Source organism: Impatiens glandulifera, chromosome 9 (assembly GCF_907164915.1).
Source record: "Impatiens glandulifera chromosome 9, dImpGla2.1, whole genome shotgun sequence".
Classification (NCBI taxonomy): domain Eukaryota; kingdom Viridiplantae; phylum Streptophyta; class Magnoliopsida; order Ericales; family Balsaminaceae; genus Impatiens; species Impatiens glandulifera.
In genome coordinates, this window is record NC_061870.1 from 8,530,053 (window position 1) to 8,539,513 (window position 9,461).

A 9,461-nucleotide genomic window follows, 5' to 3' on the forward strand; every position below is an offset into this window, starting at 1 on the left:
GAGCTAAGTGTGTGTAAACTGTATTTGATTCGAATCATATTATAGTGAATCCTCTCGGTGGTTGGAAAAAATTGTGACGTAGGAGAGTTTCTCCGAACATCCATAAACAAACTGTTGTGTTCTTCATTTCTGTCATCTTTTCATATTTCATCTTGTGCTTCAAACCCAAGTAAACAATTTCGCCTTGAATCCGTTTCAATTGTTTACACAAGTTTGCGTAGAATAGAAAGAGAATTAAATCCCTAACATTATTTCTTTCAAACCGTTTTTCATAAATCTTTATCCTTAGCCAGACCCCCGTCTCTATCGATAAAGCCGATCCTATAGTTCATATTTCCAGCACCCTAGAAAGTTCTTCAGTCACGACCCATCTGATATACATCCTGCCTTATTCAAATATCATAGCCATGATCATAAATTTCCCGGTCTTGAATGTTAACATTTCTAGCACTCTGATAGGATCTTTGGTCAAGACCCATTTCTCCTACATCTTGCCTTATTCGAATTTCACGGTCCTGACCAGAGACATCACGGTTATGAATGCTTACATAACACTGACCAAGATTTCCAACACTCTAGCGAGATCTTCAGTCAGGATCCCTTTCCTCAGAATCTTTCCTAAATCTAGTTCCACAGTCTTGACCAGAAACTTCTCGGTCATGAATTTTACATCCATGAATGCGAATTCCAGCACCATGTTGAACTAGTAACCCTCAGTCTTCTTCATTATTACTAATACCCTGTATAAACCCACCTTTCCGATCACACCCAAGATTCTGATTCACATTACCACCCTAGGATTTAAGGTTGCTTTTGAGGTTCCCTACACCATGAGGGACTTGAGAAACTCGGTCACATTTAAGACTGTTAACATTTTGAGGGTTAGACATTCCTCCGTCACTAATCAATCTTTCAGCATCCATAGCATCCTAGGTTCCTTGGTTACCTTTAATCCTTCCAGCACCCGTATTTCCCCGGTCTTGATGATTCCATTGAATTTCAAGGTCATGACCCAAGCCACTACCCCTCACAATATTACCTTTCTGACTTTGATCATAACATGTCTTCAAAGATCTCTACATTTCCATCACATTTCCACCATTCTGACCCAAACCCAAAGCTTCTATTTCGCAATTAATTACCTGATCCAGCCCATGACAAACCTAATTCTGATGAATAACCTCTACATCAAACCCCTATTCATGATCACACACTGAACATTCAACCCTCTGTTCCTCATCCTAATCAACTTTACCCTGAATATGATCTGATCAATTAATTCCGCTACCTACTTCGTTTTCAGACCCAGACTCTTTTCTACATTATGACTTCGATAGTGATTCTACAACCCAACCTTTTTTCTGCACCCAAACCCACTTAAGCTTCCTCACTTTTTTGCCCTTGATTTTGTTTTCCACCTGCATCTGATTGAGGTTCCTAGCGTTCTGATCCAGGTTTCCATCCTTTTGAACCTGATCTTTGTGAATTACCTCCTAACTTGAAACCTAGATCAAATCACCAGCATTTTGACTTCTATTTTGGGCTCTACCCTGTTTCTTGATCCTTTTACGATTCCAAACGTGTTTCTCAATTTTCTTCTGAATTTTGATCCATCTATATTTCTCCAATCTTTTTCCCTTAATCCTAACCTGATTTACACCAGACTTTCTAGTTATCAGATCTTCATTCTAGATGATGAAATTTTGAATTTCCTAAGCTTTTTTCTACTTTGATTATCTGCACTTTCACTAGACTAAGTTCGGTTACTGGGACCCTGTCCAATCATTTGTACCAATTTTGCATTTTCAGTCAGCTCACTCCCTTTAGCCGGATCAATCTCAGTAGTAGGAATAAAGGAGTTGGTTCGATTAATAGGATTAGATACACGACTATTATTAGTTGGGCAGTTCTTGATAGAGTGAGTGAATGTGTTGCACCTAGAACATCTATTTGGCCTCCACTCATATTGTACTCCAATTTAAAAGAGTTTCCAAGCCTATTATTCAACTCAAGCTCTAGAGGGAGGTCGCTGGCAGGGTGTATTTCAACGCTTACTCTAGAAACTGATGCCCTTTCATAACCCTCCATTGATGGGTCAAACATTAAGGGTTTCCAATCATGCTTGAAATGTATGCAAGACCAGACGGACTATATATATGTGGAGGGATATTCTTGATGTTGACCCAGATTTGCTTCAGCTCAAGCAGTTTATGGTTTATATTGAGTTCTTCACTTCATTTATATAGCTTGAACCTCTAATTCCTTATGAAGGTATATATAACATTGATGATCCCTTGAATCTCGCTGCCATTTCGGAAAGATAGGAAATAAAACCCATGTTCATTGACAATAAATTTTTCAAGACCGATTTTCTCCCAAAGTTCGAATAGGGTGCTCCTCACAACATTGAATGGCACCTTAGTGTTACCCATGAAATGACCAACAATCACAAATTCCCACACTTTAAAACATTTCTCCTCTATTTCTGGTGAGAACTTGAATTTGTGTGGATGGTCAAGGGTAATCACTGCCAAAGAAACAATATCAACATTGAACTTCCCTTTTTCCAGGTCAGGCATATTATTTTTGTTCCAAACTCTACCCTCTTGCCAAGTTTTACCATGGTTGTTCCTGATTGTGTACACCTTAGTCTTAGGACATTTGGATACTTCCCTAATCAAACTGACCGACCAGTTGACAATCCCATCATACTAATCCTTATTAAGCAAGTTCCGGTCCTGTAGGAAGTGAAAATTATATTGAATATGTAGTAGCTCACTCCGATCCTTAGCCTTGGTGATTTATTGCTTCTTGACTTGGAGCATTAATTTACTAATCTGACTTCTAAGCCCTGCCAAATTCGCAATTTTATTCTTCTGCATTGTCCAGGCTGGAGGGATTTAAGTTACATTTGGTCGACCATGATTCTAAGGCTCGCTGCCCTTAGTATTAGTCCTAACTTAATGGAGTTCACTACCACTGTTTTCTTGGGTTGTGGTCCCTTCCTTTTGTATTTTAGTAACCTTTTATTGTTAGCAGACTCAACCCTCTTCAGGATATCAACATTAGGATTTGTTCCACCTATTCGGGGCCTTACCCTTTTGGAATAAGTTCCTTTCCTTCTAGTTGAATGGCTTATTTCTGCTTCTAACCTTGAGTTTTCTTGTCCCTTAAAGACTCTAGCCTCGGGTCCTTGAGCAATCCTCCCATCGTGGACCCTTGCTTCAGGATCAATTCCAAACAACGGTGAGAAAATTCCCTCATAATCAGAGTCCAAGTTTGGTAGTTCAAAAGCCATTGCTGCATTGTCTGAAATTCCTTCACTTTCTGCTGTTTCAGAAGTCGTTATTAGTGTGGGGACCGAGAACTGAAACTCTGGTTTCTATTGATCAGGTTGATTTTAGTAATCAAATCATTGTTATGGTCTTCTTCAATAGGTTTTGAATATCCAGTTCAAGAAGCTTCAGTCTGATTTAGAGCACTATTGACCAGAGCTGCAAGAACATCACTTCTGGACCGATCTAAAATCACTCCAGTTCCAATTTTGCTACATATTTCTTGGACCAGTACCTTAGGTTGCATCTTGGATAAATGGTAATCAACATCACAAATAATGCTTTCATCACATTCAGATCCGGAATCAATTACAACATGTTCATGGACCGAGGAACCGAAGTTTAGGTTAGTCGGGACAATAGCATCTTTGACTTCACTTCTTAGATAAAACTTTAGGCTCTTATTGGATTTCCTCCTCGATTTTGACTTGCTACTAATCACTCTAGGAGACTTAAGCTCATTGGATTCAGCATGAAGACCTAGATCACCAAGGGATTTTGGACTAACAGACCGATTCTTGTCATTCCCAACTCCAGAATTCTGCTTTTTAATATCCGGCCCCAAGATTTCATCATGTTCTGAACAATCAGACCGAATTTTATCATTAGATCTAAGACATTTTTTTTCGGCTTACGATCCAACTTCCCAATAGTCTTCCTGTTTTTGATGCTGTGCACATGACTCATTTCTGCATCAAGCTTAGCTGTAACAGAAACATAATCAGGACTTCGGTCAGATTTCAGTCCACTACCAGCCTTTCAGTTGATATCTCGGTCATATTATTCCTCATTTAAGAAGTCATCAGGATCTTAGCCTCAACTCTCATTTCAGTAGAAGTCCTAGTCCCAATATGATCCAATTCACCGATCAGAATCTTAGTCACATAACTATTTCCAGCACCTTTACACATCTCAAACCCAGCTGTCAATTCATAATTCATCCTCTTTTTTCTTGACTCAAATCCAGCAGACAATCCAACCACATTCAGTTTCATTTCTTTAGCAAAAATGTTAGCTTCAGAGCTTAGCTTATCATCATCACACTTCCCCGACCATGGAATTAACTCGGAGTCAATTTCTGCATTTAAATCAACCCAAATATTTCCTGACCCAATATTTGCAACCAGTTTGGCATCAGAATGACCCAAAATATTACCCTGTTTCCCATGTTTCCCATGACCGATCCACAATTCAGAATAGTCATTACCCAGACTCACAACCTCTGAATTTAGATTTCATTAGCCTTTAACACAATCAAAGAATTCCACCTCAGTTCAGCAATTCCATCAGATTCAACCGTCCCAAACACAAAGTCTGATTCAAATTTTTACTGGTCAGTCCAAAATTTCTAACCAATGTCTTAGCCTCAGAACTAAGCTTATCATCATCACAAGTAACAAAACCGAATTCAGCGGTCATTTCAACTTCAGAATAACCCAAGATTTTGCCTTGTATTCCAGTGTCGGTCTTTAACTCAGAAATATCATCAGCTAGATTCACCGTCACAGTGTTAATAATTTCATCAGATTTTAGCATAGTTTTGGAACACAACCCCATTTCTTAATTCAATCCTTTAAAAGTAACCCTTAAAAGTCCTTGCATTAGAACCTGTTCTTTACCTTAAGCAATCGTTTAGTCTACCCAATTTTTCCACAGCCATTACTTCTTCAATTTCAACCGCTAGAATCTCTAAAGTATCAACTTTAGTCAGCCTGATGGCATTCAAACTAGAAAAGTAGCATGGTTTGTAAGCAGGGTCTAGGCCATCAATCCATCTTGACCCGATAGGATTTTAAAATTAATTTTATGTTTATTTATATATAAATAATAATATTATCTTAAAATAAATTTTGTATGATTTTAAATAAATTCAAAATTTTCAATTGTGCAAGTAACTTTCATTTTAATTATTTTAAGTGAATATTTATTTTTAAAAACACTTTTTTATATTTAATTAAAAGTTATAAAAAAAAAATAGTAATCTATAATTTTATAAAAAGTTATCAAATTAATTTTAGTTATTTTATAATTTCAGTAATCGAGATTAAAGAAGTGACCATTTAATTTTGAATTAAAACTTTCTTTTAAAGTCATAATGAATTTTCTAAAGGTTTACTAATTAAATTGCACCTCAATTTCTAGTTTGGACCATTTTAGACATTAAGATAATCTTGACAGTGGCAATAAAGAGAGAGATAGCAGTTTGAATTTTTCCAGTCGGCTGTCACCACCATTATACAATATCTAAACATTAATCAATAATTTATTTATTTTTAGTTTTGGGATTTATAGGTGACATTTCGTTGTTTTGTCATTGTTTTGTTTTAACCACTTTTATGAAAACTAACTCTTTTTTTATTCCAAAATAAGGATTGAGGCTATCACATTAATTAAATATATAGTTATACCTCATAATCTCATGACAATTATAATTAATAGTTAATCCATGCCAAAAAAAAATATAACTCACACGAATTTGCTTAGGATTTTACGACACAATTGGGTCCCAATTTTTGTGTTTGTGCGGTTCTAGGCAATTTGTGTTTTGATTGTTTATTCGTTTTGTCTAATTGACTTTTTTTTTAAAGAAATTGTTTTTTTCTAATCGTATTTAACTCGTTGATTTTATTCCATCAATGCTTATTAATTTTTCAACTAAAAATCAATCAACTTGATGGAAACTCTATATTAAAAAAAAAGTATGCAACTCTATTCTTTTTTTTAAATTAAAAATATGTGTTTCTTGATATTTGATACTAAACTAAGTAAATATATTAAAATAAATAAATAATTAATTAAACATTCATACTTTTTTCTAAAGTTATTATTAAGAGACGTAATATCTGTTAAATTTTCACACACAAAATAGCAATATTTAATGTTGAATTTAAACAATTCCAGTCTAACAAATTAACTCTATTATTATTATTATTATTATTATTATTATTAATAAAATCATTTATACAATTTATATGGCACAAACATGTATGGTTTAAAGAGTGGTAGTAATTACGGCGCAGGTTATTCTGTGCAAGCGCAAGCCTACGCCAGTACATTGACAAATCTGAGTACGACTTGTACATTTACATTGCAAATCACTTTCTGTCCTATCTTTTCAATCCATCTACAACAATGACGCCATACCTACCGATGACATTCATGAAAGGAAGGAATTCCACGAATTCAAATCCCAGAAGTGAAAGGTACTCCAGTGCCCGGAATCCAACTACTTCCGTCGAGGAAATTTCCCACAGTAAATTTTGCAACATCAGACGGATCCGAAATGACATGAAATCCGGGCCATTTGACCCTCCCACCCGTACTTGCTCCAGCCCCTGTATTCGAATACTCTGCATAGTACAAAGTGCTCAAAGCAAAGCTCCCAGACCAAGGAGACCAACCGGCCGGGCTGATTACACCATCAATTGCACATTTCATGATAATTGTCCTCGAGTATTTCTGCCATGGTCTGCCCAAATAGGTCTTGATCGAGCCTTGAACGGGCCTTAGGTCCGATGATGCAGTTATACGTGAGTTATGAATCACGATTCCAGTGTTCTGATTTGGGTCGGTCCTTCCCTGGGCAGTCACGCTATTCTGCTGATTGCCCATGGGCTTCCTCACGTATATGTTACAGTTTTGAAGTACAACGGATGCGTCCCCGAATATGAAATCAACCGTCCCGTGTATATCGCAGTCACGGTAGAATTGGCGTTGGGCATAAACATATAGGGTGTCTTGATATCCTTTGAATTCACAACTATAAAATACAGAATGGTCTGAGCCTGAACGCAGGGCAACTGCTTGGTGCTTTTGTGGTCCCGCTGTATTCTCAAAAGTCATATCCCGAGCAATAAACTCATTTCCCATTATCCCTTCATAATCATCAATACAACTCTACTTCAGTCAATATTCACATTATTAATTAATTAATTAATCTAATAATCTATATCATAATAATTCCATCTTCAAGGGAACACAATTAAACATAATGTATGGTCTAATTTAGCTCTACTTAAATATAGGTTAATATTTACGTATTTAAATATATAAATATTGCCTTTGGAAATCATCAACTACATCCTCCCTCATGCAGCAGCTTTTTTATTTCACTTTTATTATTATTAAGATAATATAATATATATATATACACATATATATATTAAGAAGTTTTTTATTTTAAATAAATCAAAATAAATAAATATATTTAACTTCTTTTTATTCTAAAAAATGTCAATTATTAAAAATATTCTTTTTGATAAATATAAGAAGTTAGTATATGTTTATACATATATAGTGAAAATCATGACTTTCATTTTTAACCTTTCATTCATTTAGGAAGGGCTTTTTTTAAGTTGAGCTACATATAATGGGTTATAAGTATTTGATTTATATATTTGTTAAATTATACAAATTAAGATTATTTATTAAAAAAGTTTAAAAAAGACATTTAATTTGTTATAATTAAGACTAATTTATTTCGTATATAGGTAGGGAGAGTTAGTTAATTAAATTAATCTCACCAACAGTAGCAGAGGCGTAGGTGGTGGAACCATCTCCGTTGCTCTTGCTTCCGGTGACAACGGTAACACCAATTCCATCTCCGACGAACATCAATTTCTTCATTGACCGTTTAACCTGGACATTCTCCTTGTAAACTCCGGCCTTCACGTGGATCACAACCCTCTGGCCACCTCCTTTACTAGCAGCTGCCGCCACTGCTGCCGCGATCGTCTCATAGTTGCCGGAGCCATCCTTTGCCACCACAATATCTGCATTTGATGCCGTCGTAGATGATTGGAGGAGCCTTCGGTCGGCCCGTCCAAGCCACTCTGGGAAGCCATCAGTCCTCCTCCTCCATAACAGACGCCTGCGCCCTCCTGATCCTTTGGTTGCTTTATTAATATCATTTTTATTTATTGCGAGAGCGTTGCTAAGAAATTTTGACAAGTCAGCGAGAAAGAGGACGGGGAATGATTCCAAGTGAGCGGAGAGCTGGAAATCATAAAATCCATTTTTACAAGTATGATAGTTGGTGATGGCAGCGCTAAGCCATGTTTGTGCATCGATGGGGTTGGTGGAATGGAGGGTTTGGTTCACAAGGACGACCGTATCCTCATAAAGGTCCATGCAATCCAACCATGCCAGCTTTGCTTGAGGCTCATTCAAGGAGGTAAGGTCCATGCTGGAGATGAGGCTATGAGCCTGTTTAGCCCTTTGAAGGGTGGCTTCCATGGCAACCCCACGGAATGCGGCATGATCTAGGGACAAGACCTCGGTCAAGGGGTGGCACAGGTCGGGGTATGGGGTCTGACCGCAAAATGAATCGGTCGTGGTGGAGGCAGTGGCCATAGGCGACCAGTAGGCAAGTAGGAAGACATTTGGCAATAAAACAAGCATTATGTAATTATTATCCATTTAATTTCCTTTTGTAAGCTATAAATATATATATATATATATTTAATGATGAGGAATATATACAATTGAGATGAGTGGATCCTCCTTATATAGGCGCAATAACTTTCATTCTTCAATAGTACTGTCTGGTAGACTAGATACTTTCATAGGTTAAGAAAGAGGGCAAATGCGTACATTATACTTTCCCCTTTCTCTCAATTATTTCATTTCATTATAACACTTGTTAAATTAAGTCAATTCATTTTATATATATTTATATTCTATTATTTTAATATTTACATTTTCCTTCTAAAGATGAATTTTTGATAACATTGTCAAAAACAATAATATATATATATATAGTGGCGGACCCAGAAATATTTTCTCGGGGGGGCCAAATACATAATAAAGTAGCATTTTTTGGCTATCAAATAAATGCATTTTTTAATTAAAATTTTACTCGATAATTACATAAAAATACTAATAAGCACAATTACTAAATTATTCTTGTCCATGAGTCGGTACAAAAGAAGACAAATATCTTCATTACGTTGACTATACCAATCAATCAATTCAAGAAAATTTCCTTTATTTGATGAACTACTTGACTCATCATGTCCTCGAAAAGGTAATCCTTGCCTCAATAGAAAGCGTGTTACATCAAATATTGTCGTTAAACATGTGTGATAATTTATTTCTATATGACGACCATGTGTACGTAAAACGTTT

General features: G+C 36.1%; 1 protein-coding gene across 1 annotated transcript; it reads right to left on the reverse strand.

Moving 5' to 3' along the window:
- Positions 1 to 6,338: 6,338 nt before the first annotated feature.
- Positions 6,339 to 8,765, reverse strand: LOC124915039 (pectinesterase-like). Its single transcript, XM_047455687.1, has 2 exons — positions 7,859 to 8,765; positions 6,339 to 7,210 (listed from the first exon to the last, which is right to left on the reverse strand). Exons 1-2 carry the CDS (start codon positions 8,751 to 8,753, stop codon positions 6,519 to 6,521), a joined length of 1,587 nt encoding a protein of 528 aa, XP_047311643.1. The 5' UTR covers positions 8,754 to 8,765; the 3' UTR covers positions 6,339 to 6,518.
- Between the last annotated feature and the right edge of the window lie 696 nt (positions 8,766 to 9,461).

Bases quoted from the DNA above. Each gene is read 5' to 3' on its own strand.
- LOC124915039 (XM_047455687.1), bottom strand. From the start codon at position 8,753: ATGGATAATAATTACATAATGCTTGTTTTATTGCCAAATGTCTTCCTA. The intron at 7,211-7,858 runs GTGAGATTAATT...ATGATTATGAAG, and splicing joins CTACGCCTCTGCTACTGTTG to GGATAATGGGAAATGAGTTT.